General features: G+C 36.1%; 1 protein-coding gene across 1 annotated transcript in view; it reads right to left on the bottom strand.

The window, feature by feature from the left end:
• Positions 1-25297, bottom strand: part of ACER3 (alkaline ceramidase 3) — a 48859-nt gene that overhangs the window by 12637 nt on the left and 10925 nt on the right. Inside the window, exons 2-6 of the mRNA XM_056489179.1 lie at positions 17240-17350; positions 10258-10310; positions 6094-6146; positions 3902-3983; positions 2733-2768 (exon numbers count right to left, since the gene is read on the bottom strand). Of these exons, the coding sequence (XP_056345154.1) occupies positions 2733-2768; positions 3902-3983; positions 6094-6146; positions 10258-10310; positions 17240-17350 (335 nt within the window). The remainder of the gene's footprint in view (positions 1-2732; positions 2769-3901; positions 3984-6093; positions 6147-10257; positions 10311-17239; positions 17351-25297) is intronic.

Raw genomic sequence — 25297 nt, 5'->3', positions numbered from 1 at the left:
AGGATGGAACACGTTGCTTTGTGACAGCTTCTTAATCCTTATAATACTGGAAAGAAGGCTACTTGTAAGATTTGAATTGAAAATTTAACTTCCAGGGCTGTCTCTGTATGTCTGTGGATCATTTTGCACTAGCAGCCATTCTTCCCCTGCCCCTTTCCTTGTATACATGTGGTAAACAGGGATGAACAACTAATCTGATTTAAAACTAATTCCGAGGAGAGTTAAAACCTGTTGAGTTTCCCAATCAAATTCACATCAGAAAATAAATTTGTGTGCCAGATGGAACAGAGGGGAAAGGCACAGCTGTTTTCAGTGACAATGATGCTGGCTTAAAAACAACCAGGCACTTAGGATGTAGGGTTGTTTAGCACCTTGAAAATCAGGACTAATAGTGCTCTAGCCTGAGAGATTTGAACATAAACAAGACAATACATGCCTGTAAAGCCCATTAATATAGTTCATTTAATTGATGAGGGGGCAAAAAATAGTAGATCAGTTGTCATGCAGGAATTGGTTTTTTCCTTCTAATGATGTGCTGCCTCCAACAGCCCAAAACATGCATCTCATCCCTCCTACAGTTGAAGCACTAAAACCCTTAAAGATCTCCCTTAATATGTGGATGCAGAAAAAGAAGTTGGTCTCTGTTGCCACTGTGCCATGTATAACAAACTGAAATAACCTTTATGCCCTGCTGGCAGCTGGCAATTTATGAGCCTAAATTGGAAAGACAAGTAGAAAGTAATTTGGGGAAAAATGAGGCATGGATTCTGCTTGCTAAATATAATAGGATCCTTTTTCCATTCTTACTGGACTCCTTCCAGAGGGAAAAAATCCCACAATCCATACTGAAACAATGAACAATAAAAGCTATCCTTGTAGTTCTTCCTCTTTTTGCAAGGCTGACAACTTAAAATGATCACAAACACCTAGAGAAACCAAATGCTGCTTTATCTCCTGATGCTGCTTTTAACCCAGTCAGAAATATTGTCATTTAAACTATGATTGCATAAGCATATTTAATTTTATTTCAAGTCTAAGTGACCCATTCAGTTTGAAAATGCTTACAGAAATTATTTAACATTTTTTTAATGCACTCTAAAATAATGTACAAGTATTAAGAAAATAACTTTGCTCAGCTGTGCAGTCAGGGAACTATTTCCTCAGGATTTACAACATATTTGGCAAAGACTGAAAAAATGAGTACAGTATTTGAACACTTGGAATTCGGCCACAACTGTATGTTCTCCATAAAAATCAATTTGCAAAGAATTGTTGTAAAAAGTCCAACACTTTTATGGGATCCAAGTATTTTCTGCATTGATTCCTCATGTATAAATTATAACAGGGAATTCATATTCTGAATCTAAGAGAAACCAGATGGAGAAAATTAAAGGTCTGGGACAACAGTTTAAAGTCTCTCTATTTCCCTCTTTCACAAAAAGCAATGGTATCTATTGTTTTAGATTTTGTGACATGGGGCAATACATGTGCCAATACATCAAACTGGACTATAGTGAAGCTGTGATGGATTTATTCCAATTAATCAATTATTTGCCCAAGCTGCATTTAAGAGATAAAAGTTCACTATAAATAGTAAATTTCACCACTCTTGTTAACAAAACTACTCTAAGTCACTTCATTCAAAACCAGTTATGACCAGCTCAGTAAAAGCACCAACAATTGTCACTTTCATCCCAGCCAGTATCATTTTTTTGGAAATGTAAGTAGAGGAAAAAAAGAAAGGATTTAATTAATACCACCAAAAAAAACCCCCATACTGCAATTTTTTTTTTAAAAAATCTACAGATAGGGTAACAATTTACATTTCTAGGGGAGATTATTTGGAGCTGTTGAAAACTTATTATCTTGATCAGCACTTCACTAATCCACCAACAAGTGCCTATCATTTTTACATATCATTTTTACAACTGCTGATGCAGCAGGCACATTTTGACAGGCACCACCAATTTCAAAAATTAAGGCTTTAAAGCTCGGTCCTGCAAAGAGCTCAGTGCTTTTTGCCTGGCAATTTTTCAGCTGTTATCCCTAATCAAAAAATCATAAATGAGGGAAAACTACCCATGGCATACAGAAATGAGCACCATTTCTAACCTCCTGTGAAGAGGTAAGCCATGCAAGTCCTAGCCCCATAGGCAGGGGATGCATATTAATACTCTTGGGCTGCTAAAAAGGAGCCTGTACCAAATATGCCATTAAGCCTGCACAAAGCAGTCTGCTACATAACCCAAGAAGGCATTCTGTGTCTAAACTCACCTTGAATTTCCACAAAGTAAGACTGAGCAGTTTAAAAACCCAATAAACTAATGTGTTAAAGCAGAGAGAAGAACGTGGTGCTAAGTCAATCAAGCCATCTTATGAGGTAAGGTCATAGTTTCAAAATAGCTGCTAATGGAAAGCATCTGAAAGAGACTCATTTAGCTGTTCCTCTCTCACACACACCTTAAGGCCACCTCATTACACTAGCCACTGATGAAACCCATGGGAAATATTAGGTCAAAAGCTAAAACACAACACACACTGAAGCATTCTAGTTTTTCAGGTCACTAAGTAAGAGGATGGTGACACGACAGGCAGCAATAATGCTTAAAGAAAAAGCAAATGACAAACTGTACTTTCCTTCCATATTTCTTCTAGTAAAATACTGTAACACATTCCACTAAAATAGCATAGTTAAAAAACAAAATTAGCTGTTCCAACAGAGCAAGATTTACCTGATGGAATACAGGCTCTTTCAAATTTAGGTAAACCTGGAAAGATCAAAAAAGAGAAATAATTTGCAACAGAACCATCATAACATTATTCATCTAAATATTGCCAAGGTTTCTCCTGTTGGAATCAAGCAATGAGTGCCTATCCATGCACCATTAAAGCTGGTCAAACATTTGAAGTTTCCTCTGGCAAAACCTGAGGTTTTAACTGTGGAATAATTTTAAACCATGAAGCACAAATAGAAACATTAACATCTAACATAAGGCTTTTAATGTAATAGAGTTGAACACACACAAAAACAATTAAGATGCTAAATTTACCAGATGTTCTCGATATGAATTGCAAGAAGAAAATATATTCAACTTTGATTTGCTATTATTGTTTTTGACAATAATTCAGCATTTCAATTCATTTTACAAAAAGCTAGTAGTTCTTCCTATTCATAATACAGCTAATTTAATTTATGTTTTTGAAGAGGGAAGGGCACCAGACCTTAGGCATAATGTGCCACAAGTGTAAAAAATTTTAGGAGAAACAGAAGAGGCAAGTATTTTGGCAGATGAAGATAACTTTTATTATAATACTTCAATTTTTAAATAAATGGTTATCAATAAAAATTACATAGGAAATTCCATCTGTGGTTGACAGCCAGCGTGAAACTGAATTTATTCATAAAGGAAGAACACTCCACAGACAAATGGAGTCAAGTTAGCTGCGTGTTAAAAAGCTAGAAGCATTTTAAAGAACAGCTAAGTTCTTCTCTTATTCTGCCTATTTTAAAACACCAGTCTGCATCCTGGACTGGGTATCACAGTTCACTTTTTTTGCAGTCAAACAGAATGATTCTTATTTCTACAGATGAATTAAAGTGAGAGAAGGTGAGGAACACAGCTTTTCCATGGTCTCATATTGAGCTAATAGCAACTGTTTTTCTCACATTCCTATTCTAGCAACTGGATTATTGCTTTTCTTCCTCATTTATTCTATACAGTGGTTTAGATAGAATGGTTTCAGGTTCCTCTGGACAGCAACATAATTTCCCCAACAAAAGAATAATTTGTCTTTCTTGACTGGAAGTGACAGATTTAGTACTGCCTCTATAACACTCCTCCACTGTCAGAAAAACTGCCAACCTAAGGGTGAAAATGGCATTTTAGAAAAAGTTACTTACTATGCTGACTACCACGCTGTATGTTATTAACACGAAAAGCAGTGCATAATTGACTGTGTTCTTATACTTGAAACATTCATACCTGGAAGAGAGGATAAAGGAGAGAGGTAACATTCATCACTTACCATATAATGGATGCAATTTCCAATGTATAATGTTTAAAAATTTATGAGAAAATTGATTCAAATTAGTCTTAGGCCCCTCAAGAAATTCTAATTCCTTCAAAAAAGATAGATTATAAAAAAAATCATGCTCATACCAAAAAAATGTTTTTTTAAAAAAATCTAAAGCAAAAAACTCTAACATCAATATGCTCAAGCCTATGCCAAGAAGTAACCCACTCTTAAAAAAGTTTGTGAAGCAGAAGTGTTTTTAGAAGCTGCTTACAGGGTGATAATGGATGGCAAATTAGAAATTACCTTAAAATGCAGCACAGTTGTCAAAAACATTACTGAGCAAACAGCAGCGTAGGAAAAGGACTGCCTTGCAAAACAGTGAATTCAGATATGTTAAAATGTAGATTGTTTATGGCTTCACTAAAGCTGCAGTGCAGTAAATTTGCTAGAAGTGGAAGGTAAAACCATCTGACTGCTCCCAGCATGTAAAACAACCAATTAAAATTACCTTCACAATCTCTGCACTACACCTTAGTCTCAGCTGTGATGGAAATACACACACATCCCCGACTATCTCCATCAGAAAAAAAGTCCAAAAAAAAAGCAACAAAAATGAATTTTGAGAAGCCCATTATCATCAGGGCTGGAGGAAGCTGTCTATATAATTCCAAGTTACATTTGTCGAGTTGCTTTGTTGATAAACTTGGAGAAATAGACACCATCATGAACTGATAACAGGAAATAAAATAAAAACACATCTGGGAAACAAAAGAGTCTAAAGGCAGCACAATGTGCAACATTGCAAAATAGCTTGCTGAAGTAATTACACAGCTTCAGAATCAGCAGGACTGAATGATGCATAAGAGAATGTCCTGTGCACAACCACCTGCAATCTACATTCAAGCAAACTAAAACAATTATTAAAGGCCTCCTAAACTACACATTAGCTCATTTTTTGGAGCATTTTAATTGCTACCAGACATACATATACAGAATCTTATTGGAGCTATAAATGCAATAACAGACTTCAATGTTTTGAAGATAATAAAGCAACCACTGCACTAAAAAAAAATTCAGATAGATTTTTGTAGCCACTTCTCATCCTTTTTTCCAATCACATTCAAATCAGACAAATGCAAAGGCAATTTCAAGGCAATAGGGAGCTACAATGGAAATATTTTCACTAAAAGTGGCATTATGATTCTTGTCCTGAGTTTGAACAAATCACATTAAAATATGAGTCACAAACTGAGGGCAATTTCCATAGATAGGGGTTTAGTCCCAAAGCATCCCATCTTCATTGCAAGATACCAGTAATCTTCACCAAGACATCAAAATTTTCAACAGCTGAATATTTGATATGTTCAAAAGCAAAAACACCTTTTATGCCTCTTTTTGTCTGCAACAAGCTGATTTATCATTTGGATTTGCCAAGTGACAGAACAAATCACATTAAATTCAGATTTTGCAGCAACAGGCAAGAAAAAGCCAACTTAGGGTATCTTTACAGTTGTCAAATGTTACATTGTACCCAAAATTAAAGGGGAGAACACATCCTGGCATTGCATTAAGCTGTCATACATGTTCCAAGACACTCTCCCCAAAATATGCATTCAACTTCTCATAAAAGCTTGTCCCTTTAATTTTCCAGATGAGTGAAAAGCAGGTTTAGCCAGAAATCTGAAATTTGCATTTCAAGCCAGACTGCATCATAGAAATCCAGCTCAAAAAAATTATAATGTTGCTAATTTTGTAGGCACTACTAAAGTAGATTTTATTATGTCTGCTGTTCATATACAAGTAGCACTGAGCTCTGATTGTATACTACACTAAGTCTTTAATGAGTGGGTTTTTTTCCCCTACTAAAAGAAAAACTGGTTAAATATATCTAAATTAGCAATAACTAGGACTAAAGCCAGCCTGGCACTCTAATATCATAATGCTATACAAAAACAGATCTCACTGAAAGCAGTAGAAGCCTTCTCTATATATATGCTAAATTTGGCTTCAGAGACTCTACATTTCAAAAGTGAACATTTCATAAATATTCAAGGAAAAAGATTAACAAATACTTACAGGCAGTAGACAAACACACAACAACTGTATATCATTGGCAGTTCATCCAACAGCTATAAAAAGCAAAGACATCAAAACATGAAAGTTACTTTTAACTCACAAGCTTGTCTAAGTTAATTAAGAAGAGGTAAGTGTTAAGTAAACAGGAGTTTTTAAGTTATTTGGATATCCATCTTCTTGACTGCACTATAACACGTTGCACTGTCAAACCATGTTCAGCTACTGAAGCTGTTGCATTAAAAAGCTTATTACTCTGAATCTTTTGAATATTATGCTTTATAAATGCACACACTTTCAAAGAATCTTGACATTTTTGCTGCTCATACCTCTTAAAATATTAGTAGGAATTAGTTCTGTAGAGCCAGGCTGAAGAAGACCATCCCATCTCTGACCTTACAGTCAGTAGCATCTTCTTACTTTACAGAGAAATTGAAACAGAATTTTTCCATAGCACAAAATAAAATTTTAGCCTATTAGGATGAGCAATATGCTTGTATATTTACTTCCTAATTTTAGAAATTTCTTATGTTGTTTTAATTCAGAGATACAGTTTTTTGTTTGTTTGATGTGGGGTTCTTGTGGGGTGTTTTGTTGGGTTTTCCCCCCATAAATTATGGAGACATATAATGTTTTATTGTCTTAAATAATCTTTATACTTGGGGAGAAGACAGGTGTGTTACAGCTAAAACAGTTATTTCTCCAGGAACTTGCCACCTTAATAGAATGGAATTAAAATTGCAATCACAAGAGAGTTGATTTCTCAATAGCAGATACACTCAAAATTGCCATTCATCATTAGAAGTAAAAAGAATCGTAGCATAATTTTCTTGTAAAACTTCTCATCAAGGAACTTTCATGAATTTCTGCTTATAAATATACAGTTAAACTTACCTCCTCTTAAGGACTGAAAATCATGGAAAAGAACAAAGATACAAATGGATCAATGAAGATCCACAGCCCCTGATTTCTAATATGTTAAGCAAACATTAATAGTTAGGGCTTTCAGAATTTTTAGAGCTTGACTTTTAAGAAAAACAAGAACTAGATGCATAAAATATTTTGACCTTTTTCCTTCATTACTCAAAGTTCTTGGTGGCTATGCCTGTAAAGAAATGGCTTTCCTACTACTGCTACAGGGTACTTAACAAGTTCATAACTATCTTATTCTGAACAATAAGATTTGTTAAGAGCAGTAAGTAGCTTACTCAAACACTTTTATAAAGCCAGCCTGATTCTGCTCAGTTTGGGATAATTTTCTAACTGCACAGTTAAAAACTTCATTTTAGCTTTGAAATTTCCTATTAAAAAAATAAAAAAAAAAAAAAAGTGGGTCTAATTCTTTATGGAAGGAGAAAGACATATTATCTTCAGTGTAAAGTATTAGCTTGTTGTGATTTTGGTCATATAAGGCTCAGGAACTGTTTCACAAGAGTGCAAAACAGCTCTGCTGCCCAGCTGACACTGATAGGGCAGATGTTGCTTCTTCCCCCACACTGCCACTGCTTCTCTCCAGCGAGGAGATCAGACTGGTCTGACTTATGTGGAGCCAGGTCCAGATGCTGAGCCAGCACACAACCAACCTTGAGCAAGGTTTAAATCCCAGCACCTGTGCAAGGTCAGGGACCACAACAGGCAGCACAAAGACAGTATCAGGAACATTGGCAGCAGCTAAAGCTAACAGGCATGTTCATTGGCACCTTACCTTCACACTAGCTTATCTTTGCTGTGATGCCTTAGAGGAGACAAAATAGAAGCAAGAGCTGAATTCAGCTTTATAGTAATAGTATTTCACAAACGCAGAGATGTGCTTTTCCAAGTCTGACAGTAATTAGATACAGGATTAATTCATGTGCATGTTAAAGAGTGAGTCATTTAACACCTCATAAAAGAAAAAGGCAGGGGAAGAACAAGAATTAAAATACAGGAAAATTTTTCAAATTTGAACAGATGATTACACATTTAAGTTCATATGCTGGCAGCATATCAGGGACATTACAGTAGCAACAAAGAGCCTCTCAAAAGATCTTAACTAGAATTTGCACGCAGAGGACAATGACTTCTGTATTTTCTAGGAGTAGTGTCAAAGGCATGCTTAGACAATGAAAAACCATGGAAAGAAGGGAACTCACAGAGCTAAATAAGCATTTTGTGCATTCCTCAAGAATGCAATCAAACAGATTCCCATAAAAATAACAGAAAAAAGGGTGATCTCAGAAGCATTCTAAACAACTGCTTTCAAGTACAGAAACTTTCCTATTTTTCTTAATTAAGCAAATTGAATCAATAATTTAGATTATTAAGACTGCAAAACAAATGTTAAAAAGTCTCCTTGAATAGCTATGCTGGTTTTTAACCGTAACAAGAGATAAAGTGAATGAGAAAAGTTTATTTACTGGTTGAACTGTTTTCTCCATGGTGATCAGTAAGCAAACAATTGGAATACTCATGGACCACTTGTGGATTTCACTTGCCTGCCAAAATTAATGTACTTTCACATACAATGTACCTCACACAAAGCCTTTTACATCAGTTGACAAGATGATGCAAGACATTCCAGCTTCCCCCTCATCTGCTTCTGCCCCACTTTATTTACTACAGTTCACACGCCCATCAGTTGTTCTGATGCAACACCTGAACTATTGGGCAAGTAGCAGCAAACTGACTTGGATAATAAAATAAAGCCTCTACACACACACAAAGCCGCCAACAACAACTGAAAAATAACCCCAACCAAAACCAAAAAACCCCCAAAAAACCCCTTGCCTGAAACAAACCAAACAAAACCCCACAATCTCCCCTTCCCCCTTCATAAAAGGTTTCAAGTCTGGGTCATTTTAATGATTGAGATTTCAGGGTGCCCCTGCTCACTCTGCATCAGTGTGAGAATGAGGATTTGAAATACTGGCCATGATAGGAACAAGCAGATGAGGGAAGCAGTATGAAAAAGGTGGAAATTCAAGGCAGTTTCAGCACCCTGATTTGGGAAGGAGTGGTGAAGTGGCTTTACAAACCACCCTTTTCATGCCAAGAAAAGCACCAGATATTCTTGCATGGTGACAATGGTATGCTTTGTGGAATCTGACAGTCCCCGCCACGTGCCAGAGATACAAACCAGAGCATTATGGAGGCAAACATCAAACAATCAGCAATATGTAGGTCCTACTGTGATCAGCAGAAATGCAGGACTCAATTCAGCTGCCACAGCATAGTTCCCTACTGCCACCTGAGATGCTTTGTCACCTCCAATACAGCCATCCAAGACTGGCAGATATGATGGGAGTCTAAGAAACCTGCACCTCTGTGGGATGGAGGCCGGAGGCTTGAGAAAACACTCACAGAGTCTAAAACAACACTAAACATCTCTGTTTAGACAAATGAATCTTTTTTGAGCAGAGATTGCCAGTGGAGTCTGTAGAATGATTCAGCCCAGCCAACTGCCTCTCTCCACTCCACTGATTTAAGTGTATTTCCATTGACTGTGGTGAGAACACAGACTTCCAGCAGACTTTTAAATGTATCTTTCTTAATTTTGAACAAAATCCCACTTCACTGTGACTTGTATTCAACGATGCATTTCCTTAATCTTTGCAGGCCTAAAAGAGGACAACAGGACAAGACTTCCTGTGTCCCTTTAAAAAACAGGAAATACCAGGAAAATCCCTATGTCCTGTGACTAGCTACAGAAAGCCGTCTATTTGAAAATAAGAGAGAATTACTGCTACTTGGGAGATACTGATTTCAGTATTAATGCTACAGGTACATCTAGAAAAACAGAAACATAAAGATGAGGCAAGCTACAATAAATAGCAGTAACTCTAGTTTATACTGCTTGCTGTTATGCCAAAGCTGCAGGAATTTGAAAATAACATCTTGTGTAAAAACGTAACATAATTTCTCAAAGGATAAAGCATCCTCTACCAACATAAGCAATTGATGATAGCTCTTATTTTAGATGCAAGCATATATTTCTGTATATAATCAGTGGAAAATACCTATTGAAACAAGACCTGCATTACTGCCTTGTTGAGAGCAGGAGTCATGTACAATGATACTTAAGGCAGATTAACTAATTTTATACAAGTTTCATCTAGCCAAGAAATGGAAAAATGACTGTACAGTGAGATATACACAGAAAATGATTCACAGCTACTTATCAGTACTCACCTGCATTTCATACTTCAGGGTCATGTGGAAGCACCAAGATCCCAATCCCACAGCTGAAACCAAATCAAAACTATCATCAGCATAATACTACTCATATAAAATTTTCAGGTATTAACTTAAATACATGAAATGCATGCTTAACAGTGAAAAAGAAATTAGAATATCAGCATTCCACTGCAGGGACAAACCCCAAGTTTTCCACAGCCTTCTACTTTATGTATTAATCACCAATGAAATCCCTGAATTTAGGGGCTTTGGGTATGAGCTTTCCTCTTTACCTCCTCTCAAACACTGTGTCTTATGAGCTGGGTGCAATCTCAAAGAGGAGAGGAGCAGAGGGGACCCATATGAATGAAAACTTTTTTGAATTTCAAGTAAATTAAGATTTCTCTGTTCCAACCCTTCTATAAGGGAAAGCATCATTCAATAACTAGTAGTCCTGGAAGCTTCTCAGTATTTCTGCTTCCTGTCCAGTTTTAAAACACGTATTTCACCAAAAGCATTTTGTTTCTCCACAAAACATGGTGCCAATAACACCAAGGTCTCAGGTTTGATCCCCACAAAGGCTGTTCATTTAAGAGCTAGACTCGATGATTCTTGTGGCTTCCTTCCAACCCAGACTATTCTGTGATTCAAAAGCAAAAGTGAATTGCTACTAGAACTCAGAACTAGAAATTTGAGGTAAACAAACCAACCCCACACATGATGGACTTGTTTTGTGAAATGAGATCATCGTTTCTGGGACTTTGCTATAGAAAGATGAGCTTCTAAGAAATGATTTCTATTTATTTGAAATACTGTCTTCACACATTTTGAATTTACTTCTGAAATTACTTTATGAGACATATGCTTTGCCTATACAGTTTTTTTTCAGTCAGGCATGAATAATGCTTCTTGGATTTCTCTGTTTAGAGCAAAGCTGGTACAGTCTTTAATGCATCATTTGTTACTTTGAAATATTACCAGTAAAACACTCTCATTAAGCACCACTTCAGTTTTATTTTGCAAGAACAACTACAGTAATGTGATGTCTTATCTTCCTTCAAGAAATTATGTTTTACCTCAGACTGTAGTTTCAGAGGAAGCCAAGTAATTTGCACTCAAGCCTTGATCACTGAGTAGTGCTGCCATATTTTGTGGCTAGAGTATCACCTTGGCTACACACCAGTCAAGTTTCACTGATGGATAAACAAGAATTATATCTCTGTGCACTCTGTAAAGGATTGCCAGGATAGTCAAAAGGCATGTCTGGAGATGCTTCCTTAAATGTTACTAACTAGAACTGTGATTATTACACTTACTCAATGAAATTAAACACCTAAGCATGTAGCTTTACTGAAACACAAAACTGTAATACAGCAGCATTTCAAAATGTATTACCAAACACTACAATGTCATTATTTCTCTGGGAAAATTAAGCACAGCTCCTGCCAGAAAATAAACAACCACATGCACTTCTGTAAATGGTGATTACATCGGTTTGCTTCTGAAAAATCTTTCAAACAATAAGCAACAACTGCTTTCACCTTCATTGAGATTCTAATGAGAAATTCTCAAAGTCATTTTTTAATGTATGCAGAACATATGACAACAATTCTTCATTCTGGGGAAAAAAAACTCATTAAGATCATCATTAAAACAGTGCCAGCCATTATCCTGGCTGTCAAAGAATACAAATTCTTACCATTTGTAACAAATGTAATTTTCAAGTATGGGCAAAATCATTGCATAAGAAATTTCAACAGATTTATAATTAACAAAATATGTTGTTGGGGTTTTCTTGTTTGTTTTTGCTAATGTTATTTGAGTTAATAAATCTAAACTATCAGCAACTGAACTCCTTTCCTTCCTCCTACGCAATAAAAAATTATTTCTAGATTAATTTTTCTTCTTCAGTCTTTGAAAAAAAATCAAGAATGCTGCAGATATTAGTGTTTCAAGTCATTAATCCCATGACTGTAGTTAATTTCTACAGTTAAAATTAATAGAACCTGTCTTGCTTCTGTGTAGTAATCACTTCTGGAGTTTCTCTGATTACAAAATTTTACTATGCACTGCAGAACCATGTTTTACCTATAGTATCTATTCACAGAAAACAGATATCTGGAAGAACTTACAGGGACAAATCTTATGGTTCCAGGCTTGAGACATTTCTAAGAAATATTTACTTCACAAAACCCATCTGCAATGAGACATTTTGCCTACTTTGTACTTTTCAAAATATGAGTGATCACGACCACTGCAATGACACAAGTTTTTGAGACAAGCAACTCTCCCATACAGCCACTGACACATTGAACAATAAATTTGCTCCTTACCTTGTAAGCAGGGGTTACAATTTTCATATTTTAGGTGTTTCCTTTGCAAAGGAGCTTAACTCACTAAAAGCTGCATACTGGTAGGGAATTTTTAACACCATCTGAAGCAGTACCATTTCCCTCTAACTACCATTTTCCTCACTTTTCATAAATACTGTAAGTCACTTCGCATTTTTACATCAATGAGCTTCCCAAGTTACAGGGGATATACATAAATTATGTACTGAGCACAGAATATACATTAAATCACAATATTATGAGATGAAAATGAGGCTTCAAAAGACTAGAAATGAAAGTCATGGTTGCTGCTCCATGCAGACTAACAATGTCTTTTTCTGTACTGCAGCAAACACCCTGTGTGGTTACTGCCAGTGGATAAAACAGTGGTGTTATGATGATGCAAAAACAATGTATCATACTCTTAAAAAACTTAGGGGCAATAACTGTGCTAGAAATAAGCTAATATTATACCAAAGATTCAGCTTTATATATGAACCCTGTAAACCTTCAGGATTTGAACACTAAAGGGATTTTTTTCAATAGTTTTGCAAAGCATCAGAAGCATCACATAATCAGTGATAATTCAGTTTGAGGTAACTATCAGCACTCATAATTATCATTATGAGCCTAAATGCTTTACAGAAAACGCAGTTTATTAGGATTTCACAGATGCAAACACCTTTATTTAGGTATCTACACATGAACTAGGTGTCAAAGCTTCCACTTAGAGAATGTCATTATTAAGAGTAATGCAAGTGGCCAAAAAGGTATTTTAGAACAAGTCAAGTGATTCTCCTGGCTTTACTGACTGCACTGGCAGACAGAACCCTCTGCACAAGTAGACACATACATTTAGGTGTTTACACCTAGAGCTGAATTCCATTTTATTTTCTTACAATGACAGAACTTAATTGAACATTAACAACATCACACTGATTCATAAAAAGTTAAAGAATGCAAGAAGATGAAAAAGTAGAATTCAATTAACCATTTTTAATGGATTATTTTGTGTTGCAATGGCTTCCCTCCACCACATAAGAGACAGGAGAGATCCTGGTTACTCCAGAGGTACAGCTATACAATTAAACTCCAGCTTGGCTGGTACTATTCCCAGACACTGCAGTGCAAGTGTCTGCACTACTGAGTTGTTGAACAGTCTGTGGTATGACTCTGGCCTGTTGCAACAAGCACTTTCCCCAAGCACCTTCCAGGCACAGCCCAGCAGCCAGCAGAGCCCAGGGCCTGCACTCAGCAGGGAATCTGTTTGTGGTCACCTTGTTTTGGAGGCTAAGATGAACAGACATGGGCTGTTCCACACTGCCTGGCTTCAGCACTCAGGAATGTTCCCAACCACAGCTGATTCACCAACACTGACACAGTCCTGGGAGCTACTCTACAGGTGTTAGGTAAGAGGAAGGGAATTACCTCTGACTGAAGAGGCTTTAACAACTGTTTTCACAGACTCAGTTTCACTGGAAATTAAATTTAGTAAGTTGCTTACAAGTTCCTATGGCTATGCCTAATATAGAAATTTTTTTTCATCTTTTTTCTTTCCTCCACTTCGGCACTGATTGAACAACTGAGCCTTATTAAACAGGCCAAGGAAATACAAATCAGAACAATCCTTCCAAATTTCAAATGAAGTAAAACAAACATTACTTCATTGAGTGCTTTCTTGTTTCCTTAGGTCCAGAAGTTGCACTTCTTTATACCTATATCTATATACACACACATACACAATTTTTAAAAATCAAGGCTTTTCTAGAATAGGAACCATTTCAGAATCACAGTTTCCCAGGATGCATGAGGAACAGGCATATGTAGAACCTGACACAATACCCCAGAATCATAAAGAACTACTCACAACCAACTGCTTATTCCTTGAGATAGTAATGGTCTGATGATTTGTTCCACCTACTTCAGGTGCCACAACATACTGAAATAATGGCTTAAGATTATTCTTCATAATTTATACATGGATTAAATGGTTCTCTACAGCTTGAAAAATCATATCCAGTTCCTACTGAGATAATTGAGAACATGCACTTTATGCTGAAAGGCAGCAGAAAAAGGTCTGAGAACACTGTGTTGTATCTCAAAGGCCTTGCTGAAAAGTGTAACTCAGTCTTGGCACCAGTATGAACAAAAAATTTATTTGAACAATTATTTAGAAATACCCCTTGTTGTGCTGCCAAGATCTTACCATGTGTATATGAAACAAACAGCACTTCCATAATTCAAAATGCATTTACTTCAAAAAGGAAATAAATGTCAACCAAAGAAATTGTGGGTATAAAAGTAAAGCACTGAACATGGTGTGGTAAAACACAAAGGAAGTGACAACCAGCTAAATGTCTGGAAGCGTGCAAAGGAAACAGCTGATGTGGATCAAAATAATGGCTAGAAACAACACCTCTCATGTTCTCAAATGCCAACAGATTTAATTTTAATGTTGGCTTTGACAGCTGTCTTTCACTATCTTGTAAAATCTCAGTAACTACTCAAAATTGTTAAAACCTAACTAAAGTGCCCTCCCTTCCACCCCCACCTTCACAGCAGAATTGTTAAAGAATTTCTACTTTGACAAAAAACCCCTCAGTTAGAAGCTCTGCTGCATGATCTTTAATGAAGCATGCTGCCTCAAGTGAAATCGCAAGTGTGTGTTAAATTCACTACCTTTTCACAGATTAAGTCTCCATTTATTTGTTACAAGTTAAATAAATGGAGTGAAACCTATTAATAAATAAAATTCGTATGACGGGAAGAATTCTGTCTGGTACTTTCTTAAAAAGAATTTTCTGTACACTTACTCTATTTCCACCTCAGTGTGCTTCTTGTTTAGTCACATGCACAGAGAGAATGCCAATGTTCCTGACACATTTCAACCATATTTAAATTTTTATGTATGTTCTCATTCACTGCTTTTATTCTGTAGTAGAGCAAACGTTAAGTGGTTTGATTCAAAATCATCTTTCTCACTGAGAAACTATAAAGCCTTCCACATTTCTTTACATCTTTCAACTGCTGTAAAACAGAGTTACAAATACTGAAGCAGACACAAAGCAGAAGGGAAATGCTTTTGGAGAAACCTTTAATGCTAGGTTCCAACATATGAGATAAAAATCAAGGCATTTATCACTTCAGACAGGAATCAAAGCCAACTCAGTCACAGATGAGCATGGTCTAGATGGAACTCATCATCAGGACTGCCTTCCAGCACTGCTGTCTAAATGCAGGCTGAGCTCCCCTTCAGCAACATTGGAGAGAGAAAAAACTGAAATCCAATGTATTGAGTGTGATCAAAGAGAGGTTTGGGTTTTTTGTTGTTTTGTTTTTGATATTTTAAACATTAAATGGGATATGAGAAATGCCCATCTGGTGTGACAGCCTGACATTCTGGTCAGATAGCAGCACACTGTCCATCATAAACTGTCGGTGACAGAGATAACCACAAATCACAGTGAAGCCTGTTTCAAACTGAGTTTTCATTTAAGGGGTTCCTTTTCATAGTTGAAAAAGAATGCTAGTATGGATACTTTGATTCAAGAACATCCAAAGTCAACCTCAGCAACCATTTACACACCATTTCTTACCATGTCTTTTTAAAAGTAAACCCTGACCTTTAAGAATTCTGTTTTATACTGAGACAAAAATCAGTAATTACTTGAAACTATAGAAAGCCTACAAATGGCTAATTAGAAAGTGCTCAGACAACATGCAAAGTAGTGCATTGTCGCTGCCTTTCTTTCACATGGCTCAGCAAAGCTGACATAACTGAAAACTTCTGAATTTGCACCTCGTATGTGTTACAGTTTAACTGGTGTCAAGGATACATTTAGCATATGGATATGTGTTTTTCAACAATGTCTGCCTAAATACCTAACATGCCACTATTAAAAGTAACAAATATTTATCAATCCCTTACTACTCCAAATACTGGGAAAATCTCCATAAAGACAGGAGCTATAGCAAACAGAGAAATCCTGTGAAACACAAATTCTATGAAATCCAGTTTTGAGACCCAATTGCCAAAACTGAACCATCTTCAACTGTCTTTTCTAATAAGACTTCTAGTCACACAATTAACAATTAAAAGGATGTTGGTTCTTTTCTGAATTTTGTTATTTTAGAATGGACAGACTTTCCTTGAGCTGATCTAAACATGAATATCATGCTGTTCTTCAATTCTTGCAAAACTTCCCAGACACGATGGCTGGGGGATACGTGCCAAAGAGGAACTGGAAACAAATTCTGTCATGAAAAAATGCCTTTCCACTTCCTTCTGTATCTTAGCCACTTCTTACGTTACTCTCCCATACAAATGTCACAAAAATATTAAAATAGTGTGAAACTTTATAAGTAGAATACAGAAGACACTTTCTGTAAATCATCAGAAAAGTAAACAGCAAACCAAGACGTTCTGAGCAGGACCCAAAGCCAGAAAAGGGCCACTTTAAAATCTGATTGAACTATTTAGTGTATTCTAATTTCATGTCCCTCCAACAGATATAAATTTTCTGTCAGCATTAACAAGTGTAGCAAATTGAGGTCTACTTTTCACACATAGTATTTTGATTTAACTACGTGTTTAGTAGTATCTAGATACGTTTTCCATTGCCTGAGCCCTCTTTATAATGAAAGAGCAAATTTAGTTTTACACATACCTGTAAGACACAAATATGCAGCTAAATACCGTTTTTCAAGGCCATCTTTATAGGTCTGAATCGCACCATAGATTGGAGGTAGAATGAAAATCAGGTTACTCACTGTGTTCCCTGTAGGACAGAAACACAAAGCAGAGATTTAGAATTGGCCACTATGCACTTCAACTAAATCTAACAAAATTACTCTATGCTACATTCTACCCAATGCAAAGAAATTACATATGTTGCAGAGACCAGAGAAAGCAATAAAAGCCGAGAACCCAGCTCTTATACACTGATTTAGATTTGGTTTATTTTTCTTTTCCAAACTGTGCTGACCTAAGAAAAAGTGCAATGAAATCCTGCAAAGTTTAAGCGAAACAAAAGGAAATGGTGCATATCTCAACATAAGGGATGCAGATTCAGCTTTTTAGCTTAACCACAAATCATAATTTTGAGAATAGAGGTTATGTTATGGGAATTAAATGCCATACAATTCGGGAAAAAGAGTAAATCTGTTATAAAAGGCTCATATAAAAGAAACTGCAAATTTTCACACACCATCAGTTAAATACATACAAAACTGAAATCTAATTTGCAAATATCCCAATGGAATATCCAATTTATGAGGCTATGAAGACACCAAACTCCCCCCTATTTCTGTATTTTTTATTCAGCAGAAAATCCCAGAAGCATTTTGCATTCTAGAACAAAGAACAAGAGTAAGCAGGTTCTTTCTGAATCACACCCCTTCAAGCAGCTATTTTTCAGGCGTCCTACTTGCCAAGATCCATCCAAAAGAAAAGCAAAACAAACCAAACTGTGTTCATATAACCTTAAGGTATTGCAGCACCTCTAACAACAAAAATCCATACTTCACAGTTTTAAAGAAAATTCATACTCAAATGGAAAAAAGGTTATTTCAGAACACACGTAGAAGAAGTGTACCTAGTTCCTTTGAGCAAGGTAGCTCTTCTATATTCTCACAAAGTACATACAAATCTTACTTTGAGACAGTCTTCTCAACCAGTTAAAAATCTCATCTGATTTTTATCATAACTTCTTTAAATCATATCCTGCCCAACCATGAATTTCACCAAGTTATAACAGTCAAATTAGACATGCTAGAGATCTTGCTATTCTAGTCAGCTCTGGAGTTAAGTTCCTTCATGCAAAAGAAGCCCAGCTGAAAACAAAAACCCTTCTGCAAGGATATACAAGTTTATACCAGTATAAAAGGCCTTTTTCATGTCTAAAGTCTTTGTGTCATCCTTAGCCTTTTACCACATTCCCACAGTGTTGCAGTGGGTAGTGATTCACTTTCAAACAGAGACCACGTTTGGAAGAAACTCACTCAAATGCTGTCACACACTGACCATTGCCATCTCCTCCTCCTGTAAGTCATGCACACATGTCATTGAGCCTTGAAAAGTAGAATAAAGGTTACATAGTCTGGATAGTGAAACTTCTGCTTTCTAAAGCAGTGCTCAACTATGCCCATTTTCAATAGAAGTCATATAAATGTCACTGTTCAAGGTCCTTTAGTTATGAAACTGTCAAAAGCCTGGCAAAAATTCAAATATGAAAATGCCAAACAAAAGAAATACCATGATGTTTATCCACAATTGGGAAGGCGCATGACTGTGGAAGAGAGTTGCAGGAGGATAACAAACTTAGATGGGTGTAAGAATGCAGAAAACAGATTCTTCTGTAGGAAAGGGAAGGGAAGGTTTCAACACTTCCTGTAAAGCTATAATTACATAAAATTATTGAAAATTTATGAGCATTTAATCTAGGACCATCTTGCTGAGAGAGGAAATACCATAGACCTAATCTAGCTGTACATTCCTGCCACTCCTTCTCAGCACTTTTTGGCCTGCATTATTCAGAACATTTGCAGCATGGATTAGGCAAGCCTATCTGCAAACATACTTAATGAAAGTTGTGTACATTTTGTTAAAAGGGGAAATGGGGGCAGGGGAACAATAAAGTCCTCTGGCATGCTGCTAGCAAAATTACTTTTTTTCAAGAACAAAAACTCCAAGGCCTCTTGCAAACCCAAGGTCCCGAGGAATGCATATTTCATAAATGTCTTGCTAGTCTTTACAGGATTATCCTCACACAGACTTATAAATTCATTAAAAGGGATTTTTACCGATTCCATCAAAAAATGGCAGTGGGATATGCACAGAGATTAGCAGAAAATACTAAGAAAGAAGAAAAAGGTGACAGAATGCAGACCCATAACTCTAAAGCTATTTAACAAACAAGGAAGTGAAACAAGCTTTGAAGGAAATGAATATGGAAGTTGAAAATGAGAAAACAGTTCAAACTGTCAAAAAAAAAAAAATCTCATCTTTTTTCACTAAATTTCCTTTTTTTTAAATGGAGGGAACATAATGCAGCAGAACTCCATGGGAAAACCAGATGACAGAGAAATTGCAACTAAGGCATGAGGCAGACGATAAGTAAAATAACTAAAGAAGAAATTATTGGTTATGCCTATAAGAAATAGGGTACATTAAAAATTTGATGAATGCACATGGATAGACCTGGGCTTAACTCTGTACAGCATTCTTGTATTTCACTACTGGATTCCTTGAATACTGGTCCAGGGAGTGACCTAATTTTTCTTTAGTGACAAAAGACTGCTTCTCAACATTTTATTTTCAACATGTCCATCAACAGAAAGGCAAATCACATTATCTGAGAGAGAAATGAATGAACTTGCAGACTGAAATGACAAGAACTGGATTAAACATGACAGCCATGAACACGCCTTTCATTGTGAATATGAATCCTTATTCCATTTGCAGAATAAATCTATTTGAAGAGGCAGAAAAGTGAATTTGGACTGTCTTGTAACTGACCATAAACCATCACTGTACACACCAAACCCCTTAAATTTATTTCCAATAGAAGCAGTGTAAATAGTTATGTCCTCGTGCAAGTCAACAGCAGAATACACTGTTCTCTAGTTAATGATAAAAGAAAAGAGAAAGCTCATCAGGTGCAGAGAAGCTCCACCCAGATGGGAGTGATAAATAGTAGCCTACAATTTCAGAAGGGACAAAAATTGCTCAGCTCACTGATAGAACAAAACTGTGCTCTGTAAAGACATCGCGGGTCAATGCCAAAGACAAAACGGAGCTGTTTAAACTGGAGGATAATACTGAAAATGACTAAATAGATATAAACTAACCCTAAATAAACACTGGCTAGAATAGTGGGAAGCTTCCCATTAGAGAGGAAATATTTACAACTGCTTCCCAACAGAAATGAGCAGCACGATGAACCTGCTTTCAGGGTGGAGCTGAGGAAGCTCCACAATCAGATTATGTGCTGCAGTAGCCTATCAGAGTGCTAAACCAGAGCATGTCCACAAAGATTGAACATGGAACAAGGTACAGGGCTAAATTAATGTCTAATTGTGATAATGTGACTGACTGCACACATTTCCATAGAAGTCTTTCAAGACTGTTTTAATGCAAACCATTGTTTTAAAGTAATGTTTTATTCATTGAGAGAATACCATAAGGTAACAGAACAAAATCAAATTTATGCAAAACATCTTTTCAACAAGCTTCTGTCTGTAGGAAGAACAGTATGAGTGTTAAAACACATCTGCTTCCCGTTCTACAAATACAGCAGCAAAACCTGACAAGCCTTTTTCTAATGCATGTACATTCACAGTCATCTTCAGGCCCTAAAAAATATATGTACTATCATTAGCACAAACATCTATACAAAGACTGACCACAAATACAAAGAAAACTTAAAAGTGGGAAAAGTTTCTACAGGCAAACACAGGTACGATATAGAGCTTACTGTTGCACAAACATTGTACATGCAGTTGGGAAGGACACAAATTTGAAGTAGCTTTCATAAAATTTCCATTTTTCCATATATGTAGTTAATTCCATACTAGAAAGGAATTGCTACAATAAATTTGGATGAAGGGTGAAAAGAGAAAAAAAAAAGTGAAGTTTTAAATAAGTTGTAAAAGAACACGGTCATAAAGGAATAAACAGGATGCAAAAAGATAAGGAAAAACGCTGGGAGTTAGAATATAGATGCTGTTTTCAGTGAGAGAGGAAAAGTGATATCATAAAAAAGAAGCAAAAATTATCATGTTCAACTTCTGACAAGCTTATCAGTGTGATTTATCCTGTGTAAGAGATGCTTTCTCCTATGTTTGTACACAGAATGACAGCAAGATTTACCAAGTACAAGGATTTATTCAAATTTTAAAATGTTCTTGCTCTCTCTGTCAAACAAATGAAGATTTTTCACTCTCTTATGGTTTCTACAAGACTCACAATCAAGAGAAATAAATGTTACCCTCAGAGAGGAAAGAAGAAAACACTTGCTGATTAAAAGGTTGACTACACATGAAGAGCTCATTTAATATCAGGACTAACAAACATGACATTCACCACAGTAAGATTTTTCAGCAGTAAGGTTTTTTCATTATAGTAAGATTTTTGCATCCCACTGTGAAACAGGAGAAAGGTACATATTTTAGAAAATAGCAGCCATTTTCCTAAGTTGTAATAGAGTAAAAGTATCCCTTTAAGTAAAACATACAAGCAAACAAACAAGGTTTTGAGGCTGAAAACATCCATTTCATTGCCTGCATATCATGGTGGTCTGCACAGTCAATTCCTGGGTGATGTATCTTTATCTTTTTCCATCACTGCAGGAAGAAATTAAAAGTAATTATAAAAAACAAAGCCTGTCAGATGGCATCATACAGAACTTGATTCATCCTTCTATCTGCTTTCAGATATAAGGAATTCTATTTCACGGTTTTGTTTCTGGAATCACCTCACGCAGTTCTGGTACAAACTACAGCTCATTATTAGGGAGTTTACCAAGTTTCAAGAAATTGCAAAGCAATGCAATTCAGGCACGTTTGAGAGCACAACCATCTACCTTTAGGTATGCTCCCTTGTTCAGAAGAACCAACTATGCAGAATCACCTGGTTTGGCCACTAACTTCAACCCCACGATGTTTTTGCTTATGGCTTATCACCAGGAGGGCAGAGCAGCAATTAGATTTTTACTTCCACTGGCCAATTTTAATATATTCCACTTCAAAGTCTACAATAACTGCATTTCAGAGTGTCAGGAAATGAAAACTCCTGTTTCCATTTGATATTTCAGAAGGACCTCAAGGGGAGAAAACCAAGTCATCCTGACAGGAATTTTGCCAATATGTAATTACTGGACTCCCTGCTTGGTAATGTGCATGAAGGTTCAATATAAACTTCCTGTCACTCAGTGAAATACAACACAGTGTTACTGCAGGCTGGAACACAGAACCAATGCTGACTTAAAAAATAAAATTATTAAATAAAAATTTTAAAAAATTGTTTGTGGGGTGTTTGTTTTTAAGCTACAAGATCCATTTCTTATGTTGTATAATTCTCCTTTCCAAATACTAAGCTAGCCTTGGCTTTGTTTACTGAGACATTAATTGAGGTTACAACTTCAGCAATTCAGCTGCAACTTGTATTGACCAACACATTTCTAATAACAAAATAGGAAAAACACTGAAGGACACAAATACTGAAGGAACTACATAAGCCATGTATGAAAGCTTCCTGAGGAACTATAAAAATGAGTCGCACAAATCAATGGATCTTTACTGATAGATTTCTTACAATCTTATTATTATATTTTTATTCTATATTATTTATATAGTTATTATGTTATATTATTATATTATAATTATAATATTATCATCTTTCTAGATTTCTGATATTATTTTAAATACCTAGGAAGATCTAGTAGAGCAAGCTCACATAGATCACAGGAACCATAAAATTAAAAGACATATAAAGCAGCACAGAAAAATGTAATGAAGTACATTACAAAGAAATGCTGCATTAATCTAGCTCTCTATAGAAGTTGTCATACTATTATGAGAAAAACATTAAGGCACAAATGAGACAGAGGGAGTAGATATAACAACTAGGAGTACTACACAGGAAAAGGAAGACCTGAAAAGAGAAAGAATAACTATCTAGATCTCAGCCAGGCAGAAGCTACAAGAAAGCAACGTGGAATCCAAAGGTTTTCCATGGGGGGGAGGATTGAAAAGAAATATTATTTACATTACTAAGGAAAGCATTCTGATGAGTGCTAACAGGCTGAACCAAAGCAAAGGGAAGTTTCAGTAGGACATTTCTAGCATCTGGCAGCAGCAACATCTCCCAAAAGTAACCATGAATCCTGAAAGAGTTTAGAATGAACAAGACCCTGCAAGACACATGAAGAAAGCAATGGTTTAAGTGTTTAAAGTCAGCATGCATGGCAGCACTTTTAGACCTTCTAGGCTGCTTCTCCCTTGCTGGGCCTCCATTTCTCCAGGATATGTAAGCTGATATCCTTCTGAAGAAGCAAATTATTTCAGTGATATATTGAATTGGGGAGGGGTAAAGAGGCAATTTTAGGAAAAAAATTAATTATTAACAACACAATTTGATTTTGTTTCCAGCACACATTTATAAGTGGTTCCAACATGCTGTGTCAAGTGATACAGTCTGATTTATGATTTTACGTACTTTATATTCCAGCTGCAGAATTAATTCCCTTGGCATTCATCACACTAGTCCAACTAATATTTTTAGATGGTTTTAATCTGATTACACTATTTCATGTTACTTAAGTTCATCAAAACAATCAAAAGATATTTAGAAGAAAAAGCTCTTGACACTGCTGACTAACAGAACACACACAAGTAAGCTCAGTTCAAACCTGCAAAGTGTGGGTGTATTTTTTTATGCACAAGTCTCTTTGGTATGCACATGCTACAAAAGCCCTTATTATATACTGCTTCTCAATTGCCCTAGGTTACAATTAAGCTATCCTTTTGCTTACCCTCATATCTGCAAACTGCTTTGCTACTGTATAGTAAAGGCGTTAAAAAACTACAACCTAACAGAAGACTATCCTAACACTGACCTTGCTTCTTATGCAAATTATACTAAAAACAAATGAGAGAAAGCTAATACTTAACAAATTCACATTTTAAAGCTCCACTTTTTTCTTCTTAAGAAACCATACCCTTGAAGATACCCTCGCAATCCCAGAAATACAACATTTGTGTTTATGGTAAAAATTTAAATTCAGACAGTGAAACATTTATTGCAGAGCCAAAAAAATTTTTGCTCTTTCCCCTAAAATCTAAAACATGGTCACCTATTTAGTCTCCTTTACTTCAGGGTCTAAGCAACCACAGTCTTTTGTCTCAATAGCCCTGCAAGACAGGCTGGATAAAGCTGCCTGAGTCACAAAGAAACCTGCATAAAACTGAAGTCAGGACTTTCAAACACCAGTGTGTTCCTATAGCCACTTGACCACCCTTAGCTGCCACAATAAAAATGAATGAGTTCACCACACCACTTCTCATAAGTAAAGCATCAAAGTAGAAAGTACAGTCACAGCAATAGCTGGGTACTTTCCAGAAACACTGTTTTTGTTACCAATTCTCATGTTTAACATAATGAACTTCTTCTCCTGAAATTCTTAAAGGCTGTCACAAAAGAAAAAGTGTCTAAAGCCCCAGAACTTGTATTGATTTCTTCTTTTTTCTAGGAAGGGTGACTGCTGATTTTTTCAGAGGGATCTGTCTCAAAACACTTAATGAGTAAAGTCTGATATCAGGATGAACTGCTCTTCCCCAGAAGAGCATTAAAAGAGCAGATTAAAAATGTGGAGGACCAGCTGTGAAGTTTAACAGCTAATTATGAAAGCAATTGCAATGAAAATATTGTGGTGATAGGCCAGAATAAGGATAGCTATAGCACCTAAATTAAAAAGTCAAGTCTCTCTTCTGAAGCCTACTGTCATACACTAGTTGTATGTTCATCACACCAATGCCTGTCATAAGTGCATCATAGAACATTAATAAGTGGTTTTTGCATTTTAAATGGACCATTACATGAAAAATAACAGTATTTAGAAATGTAATAATAAAGATTCTAGAGTCTATTCGTGGCCATTTTTTTGAGACTGCAGGAAGCAGCTCTGACAAATATGATAGTATAGTACACACCTTCTTTACAGGAAATT

This window comes from Oenanthe melanoleuca, chromosome 1 (genome assembly GCF_029582105.1).
Source record: "Oenanthe melanoleuca isolate GR-GAL-2019-014 chromosome 1, OMel1.0, whole genome shotgun sequence".
Classification (NCBI taxonomy): domain Eukaryota; kingdom Metazoa; phylum Chordata; class Aves; order Passeriformes; family Muscicapidae; genus Oenanthe; species Oenanthe melanoleuca.
This window is presented reverse-complemented; position numbering and strand designations above follow the sequence as displayed.